This window comes from Chaetodon auriga, chromosome 9, assembly GCF_051107435.1.
Source record: "Chaetodon auriga isolate fChaAug3 chromosome 9, fChaAug3.hap1, whole genome shotgun sequence".
NCBI lineage: Eukaryota > Metazoa > Chordata > Actinopteri > Chaetodontiformes > Chaetodontidae > Chaetodon > Chaetodon auriga.
Window position 1 is genome coordinate 10,343,156 of NC_135082.1, and position 21,703 is coordinate 10,364,858.

The 21,703-nt window shown below is 42.5% G+C and overlaps 1 protein-coding gene across 1 annotated transcript; it reads left to right on the top strand.

The window, feature by feature from the left end:
* Positions 1 to 3,721: 3,721 nt before the first annotated feature.
* sh3tc2 (SH3 domain and tetratricopeptide repeats 2) lies at positions 3,722 to 18,752 on the top strand. The gene is made up of 22 exons (XM_076739798.1): positions 3,722 to 4,112; positions 5,586 to 5,684; positions 7,203 to 7,334; positions 8,027 to 8,154; positions 8,349 to 8,454; positions 9,030 to 9,173; positions 10,160 to 10,361; positions 10,535 to 10,608; positions 11,382 to 11,577; positions 11,808 to 11,944; positions 12,161 to 12,211; positions 12,348 to 12,652; positions 13,259 to 13,453; positions 13,642 to 14,502; positions 14,628 to 14,848; positions 14,965 to 15,131; positions 15,675 to 15,852; positions 15,964 to 16,114; positions 16,375 to 16,497; positions 16,674 to 16,824; positions 16,956 to 17,152; positions 17,591 to 18,752. Exons 1-22 carry the CDS (start codon positions 3,995 to 3,997, stop codon positions 18,332 to 18,334), a joined length of 4,680 nt encoding a protein of 1,559 aa, XP_076595913.1. The 5' UTR covers positions 3,722 to 3,994; the 3' UTR covers positions 18,335 to 18,752.
* Positions 18,753 to 21,703: the final 2,951 nt, after the last annotated feature.

The window sequence follows — 21,703 nt, forward strand, 5'->3', positions numbered from 1 at the left end:
GTGGGGATATGGGTGAGTGAGAAAAAGAGAGAGAGAGAGAGAGGAGGGGGGAGGCTATGCCCTTGTCCCAAAGAAATGATGGGAGGAGTTAAAGCTAAAAAAAAAAAAAACTTCCTCAGTCAGTGACAGGCCGTCTGGGATAGCCTCTGTAGCACTCAAAGGCACACACACACACACACACACACACGCACACACACACACACACACACACACTCTCTCTCTCACTGACTTCCACACACTGACTTTCTTTCTCTGATTTTCCTCTCCTGTCCGTTTGGGCTGACAGTGGAGAATGACGGCAGTTTTGGCGGCTGTCATGAAATGCAGTTCACCAGTTAAATGGTGAAACCACACAAACACACAGAGTGTGTGTGTGTGTGCGTGTGTGAGAGAGAGAGAGAGAGAGAGAGAGAGAGAGAGAGAGGGAGAGAGAGAGAGAGAGAGAGAGAGATACACACACATTCTGCCACGCACATGAGGAATGAATTGAGAGGGGAGAGCTGGCAGTAACACAGAGGTAAGAGTTGTTTTTTTTCTGCTTTTAATACGACAAACTGCTCTCATTGTAATGTCTCCTGTTTAGCAGGTTTAACACTGCTGTGCTGCTGTACTTTGTACTTCGTCACATAACCATAAAGTTGCTGTCAGTCCTCAGAGTGTAGGATGGACAGCAGAGCTTTAAATGCGCAGTAGCTGTCATGTAGTGATTATAGTTCCTTATTCTGTTCACTAGTGACTTCACACTGTGTGTAAATGCTTTCAAAGTCTCCTGAAGAGCAGAGGAAAATGACTTATACATGACAGTCTAATTCATGTCTCTTTTCTATTTCCACTAAAAGGAAGAACGTGGAAATCAAACTCATTTATAACGCTTGGTTGAATTTGTAATGATACTACCACAGTGTGTGTTTCAGAGTTGTACAAATGCCGCTATGCAACAGTGTGGGAATCTCCCTGCAGGGAGCTCTGTCCTAGACACACAGGCATGTGAGTGAGCGAACAGGGGGTTAGTCTAAACTTAGAGACCATAACCCCTGTCTCATATTACTGTCCACTAACTTCTGTACCACGTTTTCCAAAATCTATAAACCCAGATTGTACACACACACACACACACACACACACACATACATACACAGTCACAAACAACCCCTGCGTGTCATGCATTAGAACATAGCCAGACACTGCTGACACCATATGTTTCTTATTAGCTTGAATGCTATTGTCATGGACTGCCGAGTGTCACAATTGCAGTCCAGGCCTTTGCTGTGGTTTCAGACTGTGTGGAGATCGTAGGGTCATTTATGGCGTGTGGTCATTGGACTCGTCAACCCCTGTCATTACAGGCAATGGGTACTGTGTTTGTGGCTTAGCGTGTCTTTAATCACACGTTATAGTTTAAGTAGTTTAAGTTTAAGTTCGACTTTAGTGATGCTGTCCACAGCGTGCAGTCATTCAGAAGAAGGGATTTGACGCTCCAGCTGCCAGGAGACAATAGCTAGATGGACAGGTGTTCTGACTTATTCTATAGAGCATCACCACAAAATGACATTACATTGTTTTTATGTGCGATCTCTGTATGTTTTAAAGTGGATGTGGCTGAGACAGCTGCTGCCCCTTGTGCAGCTTTTGGTGCTCTCATGGGCCTAGCATGTGACTGCACATATCAGCCTTGAACAGCCTGTCTTTATTAGATTAGACAGAATCTGTTGCACTATAAGAAACAAACAGGGGAGTCTAAAGAGTGTCAGGATATGCCCTGACACGCCCTCAGCCTGTTTACAGCTTTCTGCTTCACAAGACACACATGCACAGATTCAATCATGACCGTTAAGACGCCACATAAACAAGATGAAGAGACTGGTCTCAGGCAAGGATATCAGCCTCTTTGTCTCCAGCATGTTCAAGCAGAGGAACGATCAGGCCACAAAGAGGGAGGAAACTTGCTATTAAATTATGCATTTGTCGTCCTTGATCAATGATTACATGCAGTTTCAGCAAGCAAAAGTCACATAATGCGTCATGAGAGCATCTCTACATCTGTAATGCAGCGGAAAATTGTTTCTGTCACCACATCAAGCAATTTGCCCTTTTGCTGTGTGTGTACTTAGCAGTGTAGCATTCATCAATTCCTAGAGAAGTTTAAGTGTTTTATTGCGGAATATTTGTAGAAAAGCAGAAGATTAGAGAGTTTTTCCTCACATTGTGAAAGCATACAGTTATATTCTCCTAAAAGTGAACAATCTCTTGTATGGCCTATGTTTGAGAATGGTAGCATATGTTTGCACATTTCAGGTGTGGAATTTGAAAGATTTGGGAATTATTATGCAGGAAGGGTCTAATGAAAGATACTATCAAGTTGCATTATGGGAAATGTAGGTATCCAGGGCTCTGGGGGTGTGACTCATAGTAGAGGCTGCAGTTCAGGACTGCAGCTTCTTTTCCTCAATTAAATGGAAGAGCAACACTAAATTGCTGGAGTACCCCTTCAAAGCTTTTCCATTTAGCTGAGCATACAGCTCCTGAGCAGAAATCTGACATCAGGCTGACATCATCAGAAAAATAGAAAAATAAGGTCTTCCCTACTTTCATTTCTAAAGTGGTTTATTCATGCTAATTCCACTTCCATTTACATATAAATCAATGTGTATGTATGTCAAGAAAAAAATACAGTTTTATTTTACCATCAGCACTCTGTAGACACAGCAGATGAACGACATAACATACTAGTTCAGTTTGATTCAAGCATTATGAGAAATTCCATTAAAAAGTAGTGTAACACTTCAGCACACACATTTTCCCTTCATTGATCATTTCAAACCCAATAATATTCCAATACTGTTCCTATACAGACATAGAACTTAGACAAAGTTAAGTTAAGACATTATTGCCTATCATTCTATCTTAAAATATTTACACACGAAAGGCACAAATGTTACAGTAGAATTTGAACTATTGCTTCTTGTATTTATGGCTTGTGCTTAAATCCAGCTTAATCACTTTCTTTATATAGCAACATACCTGCAGCTACTCATCAGCGCCACACCCAACACATGCTTTCAAAATCCAGCGCTGTCGGGCCAAGGCATTACTGGCCGATTACGGCAGTTTATTTTCTAAATTCACACTTTGTGGAGCCACTGTTGCATCTCCTTCTCAGGTGGTCAAGGGTCACATAAGGTCAATGATTCTGACCTTCTCATAATGGCACAGTTTGTAGTGTGCACATTCTTCTTTATTGCCTACATCATAATGAAGCCTTGGACACGCAGAACCACCATGGACTCTCTCACCGTCCAGTCTCTGTCTTGGTCTTCTTCCTGGTGGCCTTACAGTGTGGGATGATCTTGTCCTGTGTGCTCATGTCATATCATCTGTCTGTTACCCATGTGATGGCTGAGAGCAGAGTTGTGTTGAACTGATGTGGATAAGGTGATCCTTCATCTATGCCACTGGGCAACTCTCACCCCCCTCGCTGTGACCTTGCAGCCCGTCCCTGTGTGGCATTGCCTTACAGTGGCTCAGCAATACATTCTCCCAGCAACAAACACAAAAGACACACACATTGTCTTTGTGACACACATTCTGTGCATTTTTTCACTGACCCGCACACACACACATACTGTAGGGAAACTCTCACTGAGGCCTGCCCCCCACACACTCATACCAATCGCAGAAAGTGCTTTGTGCATTCACTGACTGGGCAGCTACTGAAGGGAGAGAGGGAGAGAGAGAGATGCTGGTGGGAGGAGGGAGATGGAGACAGCAAGAGACAGAGGGATTACAAAGAGAAGCAGACCCAGACAGATAGAGAAAAAGAAGAGATAAGGCTTGCAGAGGGACAGAGGAGACACATCCAGTAAACGGTAACTGGTGGAAAGACAGAGTGAGCAAGGCAGGAAAGGGATTACAGAAATAGGAACGGAGACAGGGCTTGTCCAGGAGAGAGGAAGAGAGGAAGTTGTTATTAAAGAGGCTGGGGGAAACTGATGGGATGGCATTGATCTCTGGGAGCTGCCAGCTCTTGGGCCAGATGGCGTCTTGTTGCTGCAGACCGCTGCTCAACTCCTGCTGTGGACCGCTCATCAAAGTCTGCCTCTCCTCCTTCACAGGTCTGTCCCAGCCCGTTCTCTGTGTTACTACTGTACCGTCATGAGACAGGCCGCTACATTCAGATAGACAGGAGCATAGGTGTATACACAGCATGGGTAACACACTTAGTCATGAAGGTAAACAGGGCATGGTGTGTTTCTGTACTGTAGCAGCATGACTGTGCTTGTGTTGACTCAAGCAGTCCTGTTGGTGCTAACTGTGCTCTGTGCCGTAGGATGGGAGAGAATAGTCTTTTGTCCTCTTCGGCCTAATGTCATGTCGTATTGTGTTGCTAAGTTGTCCACCCCATTGTGTTGTCGTGAATGCTTTGCATCAAGATAATGCTGTTGTGTTTTTGCACTGACAAAGCATGGAAGAAAAGTGGCATTTTAATGAAAACTTACTCTTTTTTGTTACTGTTCAGTTACCGCTGTCTTGATTGTAAATGGCTTCTGACTGTATGTCTGAAAACACATAACTGCGCTGAAATCAACGTGGAGGAGTCAGGGGCAGGGCAGCTGTGTGAGCCTGGAGGTTTTTCTGATCTCAGAGCAGCTGTGTGTGTTCAACGTCATTGTACCCCCCCCCCCCAAAAAAAAAAAAAAAAAAAAAACCCAGATAACTCCTCACACTAACTGATGGCTTGAACTTGACAATTGCAATATACTGCGCCCACCTACCCTGGTGACACTACCTCTCCCACCCCACCTAAGTCTGTTTATATACTTTTTTTTTACTTTCTTGCTGACATGACCCCATGACTGTCACTGACTGACTGACATCATGGTGTTAGCTAATGAGGATCCTAATAACTTGGTAAACTAATAACGAGGACATTGATACCACTGTATACAGCTTGTCTGGCTACAAGCAATACAAGCACCTCCAAAGCTCACTAATTTATACGTTGTATCTTGTTTGGTTAATCCATACAAAAACCTAAGTATTAAAATGGCAGTCACCTTTTTTCAGGGGCTTACAGCGGTACAACTTTGACCCTTTCTTGACCAGGAGCAGCAGCTGCTCCCTGCCAAGTGAATGCAACCAAAGAGTCTGGCAAACAAACCTGGAAAATGGTGACTTGTCATTTTTAGACTTCAGTTTTCGTAGTATAACATGTTCATTTGTGAGATTTAGGGGTGCTGGTTGGCTTGTTTTTTACTTTCGGACATAGCCAGGCAAGCAGGTTTCCCTCATTTCAAGTCTTTATGCTAAGCTAAGCTAAAGGGCCTCCTTCTCCAAGTACATATCTATTGCACAGATGTGAGAGCGGTATCAATCTTCTCATCTAAGTATTGGCGAAAGAGCGAACATGTAAATTCTTTCAAAATGACAAACTGTTCACTTAAGATGCATTGAAAAGCAGTTTGAACTGTATAAAAACATTTGGTTTGTGATGATAACTGTAACTGATTTAAGTGGAGAATAAAGGAGACTAAATGAATTTTTTTTCCACTTCAGGTTCATTCACTAATTTGTTTCCCTGTTTACAGACATCTCTCCTGCTGAGCTGGATGCTCTCTGGAGGGAACCACCATATACTCTTGGGGGAGCAAATGAACACTTCCCAGGAAATGACATCATGACTCAAGGTAGACTATTGTGCACTGAAAATCTTTGGCAATCTGAAATAGTATTATTATAGACCTCTGTTATTTTGGAATACAAACAACATCATGAGGCTCTTTTGAGCTGTGTTGCTGACTGTGCGGTCACAAACTGAGGAAGTGTTTGGGACATCCTCTCTGCACAGTGGAACAAACCAGGGGAAGCCCGTCACCACTACTGCAATAGCCAGCTATTTGCACTCATCTGGCTGATATTTATAGGCTTCGAAACTGTTAAGATCCTGTTTGTGTGCTGAGATAAAGCTAACTTACAAACTACTAAGTCAGTGATTCTTAACCAGGGGTAGGCTCGCTTTTATCCCGGTGGTGCTTCTGCAGTTTCCACGCTGGGTGTGTGGACAGATTTTAGAGAAGCTCAACTGTTTGGAAAAGTAAAGAAAATGATTATAATGTATACATATAAAATACACATCCACATACTGAGTAAGCTGCAATGACTAAACATTGCATGTTGTAATTCGAGAAAAGGAGTTGGATACAGGTTCAAATAGCTTAAAAGTAAAGGATAAATTGTTAAATAGTTCAGGTACGGGGCCGCTAACTGTTCCTGCAGTGCAAACTAAAAATGAAGAAGTAGCATTTTGTGACTGTGTACACCAGAGCTGGAACAAACTCCCAGAAGACAAAAGATTTACAACAGATTTGACCACGTTTAAATTCAGGTTAACAACATATGCTCTGCACTGCCTTTGACTGAACCCTAAATACTCATCATGAACCATCTAACCCTCTTATCCTGTACTGATGTCTCCATTCCAAACGTTTTAATTTCCTTACAAGGTTTCTAATCCGATCTAATGTTTTTATGCTGTTTTTTTTATTTTTTTATGGTTCTAATGCATTGCGTAAAACATGATGAATTGCCTGTGTGTATGGCATCTGCTATACAAATAAGCTTTGCCTGTAAAAGAAGTATTGTAACATTATTCTATACAACATCCGAGCGTGTCCGACATGCAGTTTAGAATGAAATAAAACTAGCAAATCTGGAATATATGACAGGTGGCAACATTGAAGGAATATTTAAGCTCATCTGTCAAGGCTGTTGGGGTGCATCAGGCAAAACAGGCTGGGAACCACCGCTCAGATTCATATGTTCAATCTGTACCATATGAGCACATCCTGACAACACATGTGTTCTCTCGAATGGCAAAACAGTGATTACCATCTTGTCTCAGCTGGTAACATTTCCAGTTCAATCTCCACAACAGTGTGGACTTTCATTGTAATTGCAGTTCACTCTGAACAGTCCTTCTGATGACTCTTTTGATAAAATTGTTTCCACATAACTACACACCTGTCTTTATCACGCAAAAAAACCCTAAATACAATGTGTTATTTAGGAAACACTGACTTAACCAACACTGGATTAAGTTTTCCACCTTAAAACGTCACGTCTGCACTCGTTTTGGCATCAAATCAGAAAAGATAATGATCTAAACTTGATGCAGCTGCTGTTTTACCCTGACTTTCTTCTCTCAGGTGCAGGTGAGGAGGAGGGCGGTCCAATGGTGGAATCAGGTGAAGGAGGGGTGGAGCCTGACAACTACTGGAAGAAGAAAGAGGCCTTCCTTAGAGGAAGTACTTTGTCAGTGGGAGACAAATTCTCCTCAGGTGCAATTACTCATGCTTCTCCATAGTCCACTGACTGACTTGTAGTCTGTTTCTACTGAAAAAAAAAGAAAAAGCTTTTACATTAGCATGCCTAAACTTGTTATCTTTATATGCAGAAGCATTTCCCATGCATTCTATGTATGCATACTGATGAAGCACATTTCCCCTGTCGACTAATGTTTTACTCACTCAGCAGTTTAGCTCCATCCATCACATTCCCCCAGGTTCTTCCTCTCAAATGGATTTAAATGGCCACACTGAGAGTCCAATAAGAGGCTCTAATAGCTGTGTTATTCCTCCAGGGACAAACAGAGCATCTCACTGAAATATGAGCTCCCATAGAAAATCTTTAATGAACTCTTGAAAGTTTTATCTCGCCTGCTTGTAGATTTCATTTCTGTCTCAGTTTTAGTGTGTTTTCCCTTTTCTTCAGTCAGTACAGCCACATATATACAACAACCTATTTGTGTGATGAATTAGCAGAAGGATTATAAATACATTATTTGTGAGCTCCTCGTGGTTAATTCTGGCAGACAATGGGAGATACAGTAATTCCCCTCTCTCGCTCTCTAAGCTAATTTTTCTTCTAAGCATATTTGCACTGGATTTGTTTATATGCCATATTATTGCAATAGGAAAAACAATTGAATCTAGGAGTGATTAATCACAGCGTTCTTCTCATCTTTTTCTAGAAATTGCGTTGCTGTTCACCGGGCGGAGGCGCTCCAGCGTGGATCCTGACCGATCCCTGCAGGAGGCGCTGCGCACCCGGCTCAGAGTGGTGGAGAGCAACAGCCAGGACGTCATCCAGCTCTTTAAGGTGAGTCAGACCTGACAACGCAGACATGACACAGACAGTGCTGCACGACTTTCTGAGACCATAACAAAGAACAAGGTGCATTATGATATGAGTCTGTATGATGCAATATGACATATTATACTGTATATGTATGGTGCACTTAATGGAGATTGAATGATGTTCTGTTAGAGAAACATGAGACTTTGTTTCTGCAGGACTTGTCTGCACGTCTGGTGTCTGTCCACGCTGAGAAGGACCGCTTTGTGCTCACATTCAAGACTGTGGAGGAAATCTGGAAGTTTTCAACTTACCTTGCATTAGGTAAGAAACTGTGGCTGTTTTATATCTTACAGGCCATAAAAACATATTTTGTCATTCAGGTCCTATTTTCTTGAGTCAGTTTTGGTTATTTCACATGAGACATTTGTTTTCTGTCAGTGCTCTTCTCACTGGTTTGAAGTTGGTTGGAAAAAGGTGATGAACTTTTGGCACCATCGGGATTTACCAACCGACCGACATTTGAATCTGAATCGGATGACAGTTGTTTGGTTATGTTTCCAGGCCACTGTCGCTCAAATCTGAAGAAACCACAGCCATACATTCTTAAAGATGAAGACTCCAGGAAAATACCTTTTCTTTCAGCTTTCAACTTCATGTTTGGTTGTTGCCCATTTAGAATATTTGATGTTGTAGAGGAAAAACATAAGGACTGTGACATCACAATCACATGAATGGCTCTTTGCTTTACTCTTTTCCCTATTTCTGCTTGTAATTTACAAGTTTTGTCTCATTATCATAATAGTTGCATAGCAAGATTTAGTGGATGAGGATACGGCAAGATTACCATAAAGACATTTAGTAGTACTTATATCTGAGGTCCATGTGCTCTGTCCCAGGTTATGTGGCTCGCTGCTTGGAGAACTTCCTGTGTGATCAGTCCTTCTGGCTGGATGCAGAGCTGCTCAGTGACCTGGAGATCAATGTAACTGTGGACGAGGAGCATCTGGCCACCCTTTACCTGGGACTTTTACTCCAGGAAGGTCAGTAATCCTGTTACGCTCTGTCGTTCTACAGAGCTTGCAAGAGAAAGTTGATGTTGAGAAAGTGAAAAAGGTCATCTGTCAAATTACAACGTGCTGAGTACCATCAATACCACATTCATATTCTCACATTCTCGTAGTTAAAATATGAGTTTTTGTTCCCTGTGAAAACTCTCAGACTATTTAAAGTGTTTATTGTCTGAAGTGTCTTCAATCTTGTCACTGCAATTATAAAGTAACTGACTGCAGGTGCCATTTGATCCCATTACTTTTAATCCATTTTCACTGACCTCAATTAACACTTTGAAACCCTCAGGAATATATAGCCATACATGACTTTGGACAAATTATAGCAATGGACGCCTTATTTTTATTACAAGAGCTTATGTGCGTCACTGTGCCCAGCCAAAACATAATGGACTTCTAATTATAAGTGAGCATTATGATCTCATTTCTATTCATGGCCATAACTTCCTTTTTATTTGTATTGTTGAAGTGAAATAATTCAAAACTGGACACTGAATTTTAGCAATCTGCTCATATTGCTTAATGCATAATAAAACAAGCAAGTGTTCCACTAAAGTAATACTATTATACTACTTTGCTCCCGAATGTATATTGATTTCCTCTGGCCTAGTCCACACAGACTTTCTCTTGAACATTTCCCCGAGGCAAAAAGCTTCATGGAAATGTATAATAGAACTGCAGTGCAGGCAAATAGTGATGAGAAATACATTAACTTAATGGGGGGGATATAAAACATCCATCATTTACCAGTGACTGAATGAGGGCACACTAGCTGAAGCACTTTTGCTGATCTTTAACTTAAGTGTGGTGACTTTTGTCAAAAAAAAAAACAAAAAAACGTTGTCTGAAAACACTTTGCTTGTCTGGATTCACACATGCTTATTTGTACCGTCCGTACACGTTTGAGTGGAGGTTCGTCGGGCTTGAATCTGTCCACTGATGAACCCGTCTGTCTGCAGGATCCTTCTTTGCTAAGGCACTATTCACAAGAGGTGAGCAGGATGAGGAGGACGAAGAACAGCTGTCGTTCAAGAAGAATGACTTGCTGATGGTAAAGGACACGGGACAGGACAACATGTGGGAGGGCACCATGCTCTCCACAGGAGACCATGGTCAGGTGCCAGTCAACGCCATGCAACCGCTGCCTTACCCCTTCTATCAGTAAGTCACTCAACGTTCCTCACAGTTTCCTGGTTTACACTGTAAATGACAGCATGATAACATGTCCTCTTGTCTAAATGTTTGGCTGAATGAAAAAGACAGACTTCAGATGGTGGACATTGGTACACATGTCTTGGTGTGGTTTTGTTAAACTATACTTCCTGTTTGGTCAGGTGGTTCCTGAGGAAGTACCCAAGCAATGGTGGATGCTCGCCAACAGAAAAGGAAGCATTTGAACATTCTATCGGTAAAGCCATTCTGCATAAACACGTTTGCACATGCAATATCCTGTATAGTCACATATAGCGTAATGAACTCAGGCACAGAGACTTAAAACCAACTCTTGCACTCATTCTTTTCAGTCAAAAAGCTCTAATAAACCCTGTTTACTACCTGTCCAGCACCAAACAGTCAGTATTCAGCAGCTTAATAGTCAGATATTTCCCTCATGAGTTTTTGGAGACCATATCAGAACTTAAATTCATCAAGTGAAATGTGATTCGATGTTTGTCAGATGTGTAAAAACACAAATGGACAGTGGTGGTTACAGCACTGATTGACTGGATTTAACTACACATTGATGTTATTTATGTCTCTGCACACAGTCTGATGGTCCATATATTTTGAATTCATGACTTAACATAGTTTAGTTCCTGCATTTCTAATGTGAAAGGTCGAGTAAAAGTTCCTCACAAAGTCAGTAAATACACCGCGACTAGTCTGAATGTCAGGTGTCGCCACGTGTTGTGTTTGCAAAGACAAAGACAGAGGCGGGTATCAAACTGACCACTTCCTCTTTACTTGAACACACAGCAGTGCACAGCCACAGTGGGTCAATACTAAAATGCTTATGCATATACTAGTAGCTCTAAAAGCCCTTGTGAAAAGCATTTAAACTTTATTTTTTACATCCTGTAAATTCCTTAGCAGAATATTTAAGACAAATCATGATCATAATCAGACAAGTTCTAACACTGACCTCAATACTCTTTTGCTTTTCCTCCTCATCAAACACCTCAGTGACAGGCTCCTGTGTAGCAGTGGTTGACTACAGTCCAGTGGTCCCGGATGAGCTTCAGCTCAGTCAAGGTGACATTGTGCAGATCCAGGGTCTGCTGGTCCGAGGCCTGGGCATTTTCATAGGAACACACACTTCCACAGGTCACACTGGTTTCATACACAAGGCTCACGTCAAGCCTCTGGACACCATACCCCTGTAAGAAATTCCTTTTTTTATTTGTGTAATGCCTTGAGTTTTCTGGTCTGATGCTGTGCGTCATTTCAACTAAAGTACTTAATCTCAATCAAATCCACATTAGCTACCTCTTGTGTATAGTGTTGTGGTACTCTTTTATGAAATCCTATTTAGTGTATCTGCACTCCGGACAGGGTGCATGGGGTGAAGACAGCAAAGGGGATAATGCTGCCTTTGTTTCCCTTGCACAGAGACAGACAATTGGTCTTTCTGACTGAGGAGGAGAGGGCCAGCCTGGCTCAGGTTAACCCGTGTAGCTCCGAGACAAGTGACAGCGGCCTGCTGGAAAGGCTCTTCTCATCTGACATCAGCTCCGTGTACAGACTAGGTAAAGAAACCGCTGGTTTTGATCAGGAGATGTACTTTTTATCAGTCAGGGCGAGGGGGGGCAGCCATGATCAAAATATAGGTCATGTTTTAGTGTGCAGCAGTTTGTTTCCTAAATAGTGGTGCTGCTGGTGATTCATTCCAGGAAAAAATCTTTCCATCTTTATCCCCAGCTGGAAAATTGATGCTTAAATTGATTTACCTTGCGTGTTTCCAGATAGACTGGATGCGAGTGACTTCATGTACATCAAGAACCAGCCAAAACATGGTAATGATTTATAACTTATTGAGGAAAACAGCTGTTTATGAGCTTAGTGCATTCAAGCAGCTTTAAAAGTTTAGTGTGTTTATCGACTGCTCTGCTAAACTTAACTACTGCTTCTTCTTCTTCTTCTTCTTCCCAGATCATAATGTTCCTATGAGCGCCCGTCAGAGCGTCATGTCAGAGAGAAGTGGAGGGACGCCCCCGTATCACTCCTCTCCTCGCTCCTCTCTCTCTCACTCCTATCCCCGTCTGTCCCTCTATCACTCCCACAATCCTCTGCCACAGGAGGGAGAGCGCCTGTCTTTCACCCTGGATGACACGTTCAGAGAGATGGACGAGTTCCAGGAAGACCCTCCTCTTTTCTTGGAGGAGAACAGCTGGGAGGGGGAGGACTCTGAGCACAGTGACCCCACACTGACCCTGCTCAACCATGAACACTTCCAGGTCAGCAGAGTCACTGATTTATTTTTACTGGGCCAAGCACAGAGGCAAAGCAAGATTTTGATTTTTCTTGTTTCTTTCCTGTGTCTATATGTTTATGGAAGCCAGTAGAAGCAATTGGTCATTTCTTATGAGATTTTCTACCTGACGATCTGTTCAGGTCTATAAAATAATCTGATCTTTACCCTTTGATTGCATGATGATTAGACAGTAGTCAATAAAATATCGCTGTGTGCACATTTACCATCATTCTTATTTCACTCACTTATTGTCTAGAAGCTTGTAAATTTTTTCAAGCATCAAAAAATATTTCTTGCCATTATTTTCTGGTCAATTTCACTGGATTCATTTATGACTATTTTTACTTTCAACACACTCCTGATAAACGTATTTGGTTACAATACATAAATGAATTCAGCAGTACAAAGATGGAAAATTGTGAAGTGATCAAAACTTCCCAGCAGATAAAGTTGCGGTTCATCTTTTAAAAACAAACACATTTACTGAATTTCATAGGTCAGTCTAATCCGTTTATGTTGACGTTGTGTCAAACACACACAGCCTGTTGAGAGTTTTCTTACTCCTTTTGTTTGTTGTTTTTTTTTCCAGGAGGACTTCCTGCCCCTGTACGACCTGCAGTACTCCTTCCTGTGGGTGACTTTCAGTGGTAAGACTGAGGACGAGCTATCAGGGCACCTAGAGAGCGTCAGGGAGAGCGCCAAGAGGATGGGCATGCACTGGGCACATCGACGGGCATGCTTCCTCCTGGGAAGACTCTGTGCCAGGAAGTTAAAGTTCTCCCAGGTTTGCACTTCACTGCTAGCATGAATATATGTGTTGTATATATGTTTATATGCCTTACTACTCCCTAAAAAGACAATTGATCAGACAGAACATCATCACTGAAAATTCTCACCTTCTTAAATCTCTGATGAATTGTCATTGCAGTCCACATCTGTTTGAAATCAGCTCCTACATCTATGTTTCCTCAGGCTCGTGTCTACTATGAGGAGGCTCTCAGTGTTCCGGTGGACAGTTTCTCCGACACGCTGCTCCACGTCGCTCTCTTCACAAATCTCACCGCTGTCTACCTGAAGCAGCGCATGACGGACAAACTGCCACAGACTCTGGAGAAGGCCAGTGCCTTGCTCCTCTGTCTCCCCTGCCACACCTTCACCTCCACGGAGGAGGTTGAACTGCTGAAGCTGCTCCTTAGGAGATCAGTGGTGATGGGGGACAAACAACTGGAGGCTCGCATCTGCTACCTCATCTCCAGCCTCTACCTGCATCTCAGGAAGACCGATGACGCCCTTCCCTTTGTTGAACGACTTCAGTTCCTCTCAGTGACTCTCTCTGCTGCCGAGGGTGGCCCCATAGTTCCTGTGGACCTCAACTGGCTCTTGAGCTGGCTTTATCATCGTAAATACATGCCTTACTTGGTACTGGCCTCTCTGAGCCTGGACTCGAGACAAGACCACTCTCTTCACGATGCTTTCCAGAGGATTGCTTTGTTTATCAAGAACTCTGTTCGCCTGAACCCATGCTGGAAGGAAGGAACCTCCTTGCTCCCTGCCCAGATTGTGGTTTACCTTCAGCAGGCCCTGGCTATAGCTGAGCGAGGGGAGGACATGAAGACCCAGAGGGATCTGTGCCAGGGCTTGGCCTCAGTCTATCAGCAGTATGATGCTCTAGATAAGGCCGTGCGCTGTGCTCAACAAGCTGTAGAGACAGGAGGCCACATCAATGAGGAGGAGGGCTTTGAGGCCTCTGTGCTGCTTGGATGGCTGCTGGTGTTGACAGGCCAAGCTGAGAGGGCCCAGAGTGTCCTGCAGCCACTGCTCACATCCCTCCAGGTACAGCAAACAATGATATTCACCTTGATCAAAACACTTCAACTTTTCTCATGTAACAGTTTTAGCTGTCCCTCTATCACAACATCATGTCTAATCTGTGCTTCTGTGTGTGCATCGCTCTGCAGGGCACAGACAGTCCCACACAGCGAGGGGTGATCCACAATCTCTTGGCTCTGTGTCTGAGGCGGCAGGGCCGTGTCCCAGAGGCAGGCTGGCATCTCCACTCTGCTTTGGTAATCTCCAGGGAAAGTGGAAACCAGAGGAACCAGGCCCTGGCACTGGCCAACCTAGGCTGCCTGGCACTGGATGTGGGGGCATCTTTGGTAGCAGAACGCTTCCTGGTCAGGTCAGATATCTGTCTTATCATTAAAAGTTTCCCCCAGGGAAGGTCTAACTCAACAAATGTAGAGAGAGTTTACTCAATGACTTATTGTCTCATTGTGATGATCATTTTATTACCAGATCCCTGCATCTTTTTCTGGAGCTCTGGGAAAGCCCCACAGACGAGGAGCATGTTCAGACCTACCTTTGGCTGGGACGGAGCTACAAAGACAGGGGGAAGACTCACGACGTCCGGGCCTGTTATGAAATGGGGCTACTTATTGCACTACATGCCAGAAACCTGCACAGTGAGTACAAGTTAACACATTAAAAGAATAGTTTTACAAAAGCTAGACCCTATTGTACCACCAGCGGTAAGTTAGCTTAGCTTAGCTCAAGGACTGGAAACAGGGGGAAGCCTGGTTCTGTCAGAAGGATAAAAAATGTAAAGTAACATAAAAGCTACCCAATTTTCTCTCTGTATAGACATTTACTTTAGTGATATTTGTGAGTTAAAAAGACAGACCAATATTTCTGCTTATTTTCAACATTTTTTAACATAAATACAAAAGAGGGTGACATTTTACAGTTGAAAACTAAACTTTTCGCTGCCCCTGCTGGACAAATGATGTAATAGCAACACTATTTGTGCAACATATCAAATGTATTTGGACTGTAATTCTAAACTTCTACACTGATATCAATATATCTGCCAATAGTCTAAAATCGGCTAATAATATCAGCCATGCACATGTACAGTAAAGGTTAGTTCTTATTCAATATCATAAATTCATCACAGTGCATTTGGTCTTTGGAGGTACAGGTAACATATCTGCTGTATTTTCTCATAGGTCAGATGGTGGTGGCTAAGGTCTTGAGTCGGCTGTATGCAGACATGCTGCTGTATGGCCAGAGTATCGTCTATAATGAGCACTGTGTGTCGGTATCCAGAGAGCTGAAGGACAAGAGGCTGGAGGGAGAGTATCTGGAAATCCTCAGCAGCCTCTACCTCTCACTCAACACTGAAAGGTGAGTTTGTGTCTCTCCTTCTTTATTTCATTGTCTATCCAGCTTCTCCATAATATCTTTATATTCTTGAGTGAGACCAGAACAGTCTCAAGTCTGGATTTTGGATTCCAGATCATCTCGCAAATCTCTGGACTACACCAAGCAGAGCCTGAGGATTTCTATTGACCTGGGCAAGAGGGAGGAAGAGTCAGAGACCTGGCTGCAGGTGGGACGCATCTATTACCTGATCCAGGAGGACGAGCTGGCTGATATGTACCTGCAGGTTAGGAGGAGGGAATAGAAGAATCATTTTATTCTCCTTGTTCTGCCCTCTGCTCCTCTGCAAAACTGGTATTCCTTGAATGTAGGCACTCCTCATTCCTGACCTGAGCAGGAAAGGCAGTGGCTTCATCACGTCCTCCCCAGGCAGCCAGCGTTTCAGCTGCATTTTTTTTATCAGCTGATTTATCTGCCAAGTTAAGTTTCACATGCTAATGTTAGACATGTAATCCATATTGACTGACACTTTATTTTGATCGATAGGCAGCGGTGAAGACAGCCCTCAGGATGAATGATCCTCACTTTGCCATGAGCATCTACGAGGAGGCTGGAGACGTCTACTTCAAAGGCCACAGGAACCAGATGGCTTCACTGCCTTTCTACAGGGTAAGAAAAATTAGATACATATGATGCATTTTGCCAGTCTCAAAACTACAATGTCACGATTCAGCATTTCCTATAATAAGCTGTAATAAGTCTTATTTTGATTCCATCAAGATATTTCTTTTAAATTCTTGGCACCACTGATCTCATTCGATTAAATTATTCATATCTGGATTCAGGATGGCAGTCTGCCATTTGCACGGAGCATCAAGGATATCCATTCGGAGTTCCGTTTGTTGAGTAAACTGACAGAGCTGTTAATGAGCCAGGGAGAGCAGGAGGAGGCCCTGCAGTACGCAACACTGGCTGTTCAGATCGCCGGAAAAACAGGTACCAGTGTGAACCATAGTAGAATCAGTGCCTTGGCCTGTTGGTTAATATTTAATGATGATGTGGTGGCAGCTGCAATAACCGTAGCTTGAAAATACTTTGTCAGCAGAGCCGTTGTTTTTCCTCCTCAGGTGTGCATGTGAATGAGAGGACAGCCTACCACCGGCTGGCTACAGTCTACTACAGCCTGCAGCAGTATGAGATGGCAGAAAACTACTACCTCAAGTCCCTGTCGCTCTGTCCACCCGTCATGCAGCATCCAATGGAAGCTCGCTACTACACCAAGATCTACTGCAGACTGGGCAATCTCACTCTACACAAACTGAAGGTGCAGGGGACAAATGTATTTTTGTATTTGTGTGAGCATGCCAAATGTATAAAGTATCTTCCTGTATGTTTTTCACCTCCACTAAGATTCAAAATACAAGATATAAACTTGAAAATTAATAGACAAGTTTTAATACATAGGCTACCTTGAGAAATTAATGAAATGTAATTAATGTTTTGTGACGGGGCGTCCTGGTGGCCTGGTTAAGGTTCTTTGTTGGTAATTTTTGCAATAGCAATCATGTTTGGCAAATGGCTTTTTGCTCTTTTTTGTATTAAAAAAATGCTTTGGATTGTGTCAGAGCAGCACCAACATTGTATTTCCTTTTATCTTGTGGCCAGAAAATGGTGGAAATCAAAATCCAGTCTTCAAATGTAAACATAAAGTGTTTTATTTGATGAGAGCTGTTCTGAACTCTGCTCTGTTCACCCTCACCAGGATGCTTTTGATGCTGTGAGCTACTTCCAGTTGGCTCTGGCAGCGGCCCTGGAGGACCAAGGTAACCCCGAGGCTCTGTACGTGGTGTACATGAAGCTGGCTGAAATCCACGGCAACCAAATGCCCGACGCTCAGCTGTGCCAAGTTTACAGAGACAGAGCCCAGAGCCTGAAGAGGGTTCTGGCCGGAGAGGAAGGTGCTGCTGCTGGAGGGGAAAACATGGACAATGCGGTGACAGAGCCCGGCCACAAGGGAAAAAAGGACTCTGATGCTGCCGTGGAATGTACAGAAAGTTCAGTTAAGAGAACTCCCATGCCTGAAAATGAAAAATGTGAAGAACACTCATTTCCAAGAACTTCCATAATGTATGGAGACACAGAGGATACATGCATAGACACTAATATGGGAGATACTGATAGGAAAGAAGATCACAATATCAGTCTTCCTGATACAGAAGGCACTTTTGTGGACGCCTCTGGGTCTGAGACAGAGACCATCACCAGTCAGTCGTACAGTGACAGTATTTTTACCGAGTCCTTTGATACGGCGAAGGAGCAGATCTCAGACTCCAGCAGCTCCACTGACACTTTACAGACTCACCACAATCAAACCGATGGCAAAGACTGTGACACAGAGCGCGGCACGCCCAGTCCCACAGCTGTTAATCACTCGAGTGACACAACAAGACACACAGACGCTCAAAACACAGATTCTGATATTCAGGACAAGCAGAACCCCCACTAATGAAAAAGATGTTGATCAGTCTGACGTCGACCAAGCAGAGACTGTCTGCATGAACACTGATAGCGCTGTAAGTGCGGACAACACAAGATAAATCTGGTGACACACACACATGGACTTGGATGACGTCTCCCAGTGGCACCTTACGTTCTTCAGTGACATTTCCTTCGCCTGGTCTCATGTTTCTTGACCAGCAAACTGACTTCGACGTTCCAGCCAGATGGCACTTATTGTAGGATAGATGATGTTAATACTGTCTGAGAGATGTAGTGACTTAAAAGCATGTGCCTTTTCTTTTGTATAATATATTCTAAGGTTATTACAGTGCATTTTGCTTGTAAAATATGTTTTTCTAAATGTATTTTTAGTATCTCTGGAAGATATGAGTCAAGCATAAAGAACGTTATTTTGTTTGCTGAGTATTTATTTGTGCTTTTGTCCTTTCAAATATGAGAGAAATACAGTGGCCTTGAGGTGCAAAGCAGAAAAGCATTGGACAGAAGTAATCACAACAACACAATGAATCAGAAAACACAATGGGATTTCAGGAACACATTTGCTTTTAGAGCAAGAAACACACTATCATATATTTTTCATACTGTCAACCAATACAATGAAAAGACCAAAAAAGTTTCAGTCCGTCTCACTCATAAATAATTTAAGAAAAAAATAAAAAGGCAAAGTAATTTCTTAAAACAGCTGTTCACTGTAATTATGCTCTGCTACAAGCAAGGCAAAACCACAACTGTGTGTTTGTTGGAGACTATTTTCTTTTGCAAATGAATACATTTTTTGTGCCTTAGCAAGAATGTATGGCACCATGATGTACGTATATGTGGCTCAAAAAACCCCCCAAAAACCCACAGTGTCCATGTTTATTGAAAGAGTTGAAATACAGTATATTGCCAGCTTCAGCAAAAGAGAAAACACAAAGACAAATGGCAAACTGGGAGATAATTATTAATAATTAATTATTTAATTATTTATTTGTAATGACAAGCTGTTTTTTTTATTAACTAAATGCAACTTAAACATGCTGCTGTGGCGCTGCACCGATAATGCTGCTGCACATGTGGTTTCAAACTTTGGAAAGGTTACATGAAACATTGAAGAGACCTGAAGAGCATCAAGGCACTGACAGCATCAGCCAGGAAGAGGAAACACAGATAGAGCAACAATCCACGAGGGGCTGACTGATTCTGAGTTACCTTCAAATTTGTTTTGCATAAAACACACACACAAAAAAGGAAGGGACTACAATTTCTTCACACAGCACACAGTAAACATAATGTCTCCATCTTTTTCAGTTTGTACTGCCATGTGCCACTGGGAGGAGGTGATTTAAGGTCCAATCTTTCTGAATTTCTTGCCAACATTCTTAGTTCGTCTGTTTTGTTCAGTGCTGAACCAAAGAGCATGGCACCAAATATGACACCACAAGGCACCACAAGAGGGAGCTATTGTGCTGACTTTGTGCTCTGCTGGAAAAGCCACCATGATGGTGTTGTTCCTCAGTTTAGCCAGAGGTGGGCAGTGAAAGACAATTCATTACTGCGGCCTGTGTTGCATCAGCCGCTGCAGCCACTTTCAACAGGTGAGAAAGTCAAGAAGAAAGAGGAAAAGATTTCCATCATCTGCCTGGCAGTGGCAGCAATCCAAGCTGAGCATAATGGAAAGCGTCCTCTCGGTTGGGCTCAAGTTCACCTATAATGATGTCCATTTTTGCAGGAAGGTCCTCCAATGGCACTGAGTAACAAACAGGTGTGGATTTTATATTAAAATCCATTTCCTGACTGGAAATGTTGACAATACAGACAATAATGTCTGGTAATTTGGCCAGTACATAAGGTACTGCTTGAATTTTGCCACACTTTTGGAGGGAAAAGCGTGCCTAATGGCATGTCTTGAATTGCAGTAATAAGATATTAAATAGCGTACGATTTATGGAATGGGCACGATGGAAAATGGCAGAGAAAAGCAAGCGAGCGAGAGTTCAGGCTAGGCCAATAAAGAGGAACTGCTAGACAGTAGGTTGTTGTAGAGCAATGAGCCAAAGGAAGGAATGTTTGCATGCACGGTCTGCATGCTGAATAATGTTGCAGGGCTTCTTCCTTCCCCCACAGGCATGAGTTTAGCACAAGTTCAAAACACGTCCAATTGTGCCAAAACAAGCACTGAATTGTTCTTCCTTTTAAAGTATTCCCAGGATTACTCTCAAATGATCTTTGGGGACTTTGGCTTAACGAGTTTATGCTCTTGACTCCGTTGAATATTTATGTGGTACTGCAGAAGCTAATTAATATCAATAGCAGAAAAAGCACAAGGTTGAATAATTTCATGTTACTCAAAAACTTTCCACCAAACAATATGTGAAACCCTGAGGACATTTAAACATAGAATTATTGTCATTAAATGGATTTGGCATAGGAGGCTGTCAAGATTAAAAAAAAAGAAAAAAAAAAAACCTCAACAAAATCAATCAGTAATTGGTGTCTAACTGCCCCTCTTAGCCTTACACAAGGTAATTTAAGCAGACAGCTTCGAACAGCAAGTGACTTTATGACTTCATTCATCCCTGTCTTCCTTCTAAAGCAAAGGGATTGTTAACGCTCCTTTGTTCTAGATGACATTCTCAGATTGAGAGATAACAGCCTCCAAAAACAGCACGGAAACCCGCGGAGTTAACCAAAGTGTTGCCTCCCCTCCTCAGTAAACATTAGACAACTGGGATCATGAAAGGCCAAGTTTTTTACATCTCCATGAAATAAAATGTAATAACATAAAAGAAAGTAGCTTTCTTTTCATGTCCTTTCTGCACAATGTGATTAAAAGAAAATGCAAAAATGGGTTGAAATGAAACCCCAAGTGCATTGAAAAGTATTAAAACCTCGAAACTATTTGAGCATAGGCATTGCATACATCTGTGTCTAATTTCTGCACATTCATCTCATATCCTGTGGACTCAAGGACCTAAAACAACAGAGGACATAGGGATGGAAAAGCTGTTTTGAGTTCAAGTGAACTGAATTGAGCAGTCAGTGAAATTTTACCTTCAAAACTTCTGTTTGAGCCAATTGTTATTTTGTATATTGAACCAACTGTCTTTGGAAAACACATGCCACTGTACTGTCAACACACCAGAAAGCAGACTGAGTGGGAACGCAGTGTCTTTTCTCCCCTTTGGCTGACATTTATGCATTATCATTGCCCTCTAATGCTTGTACATGACAATAAAACAATATGCTGGCCTACAAAAGATGGCATGAAAGGGGAAAAAGCAAATACATAACAAAACATGTCTAATCCAGTCTTTTCAAAAGATTGTGAGAAAACAAATTTGATAGGCTCAATTAGAGGAAACGGGTTAATTAT

Coding starts and splice junctions, on each gene's coding strand:
- sh3tc2 (XM_076739798.1), top strand. CDS start 3,995: ATGGCATTGATCTCTGGGAGCTGCCAGCTCTTGGGCCAGATGGCGTCT. Junction 10,609..11,381: donor AGCATTTGAACATTCTATCG/GTAAAGCCATTC, acceptor CAAACACCTCAG/TGACAGGCTCCTGTGTAGCA. Junction 15,132..15,674: donor ACATGCCAGAAACCTGCACA/GTGAGTACAAGT, acceptor ATTTTCTCATAG/GTCAGATGGTGGTGGCTAAG.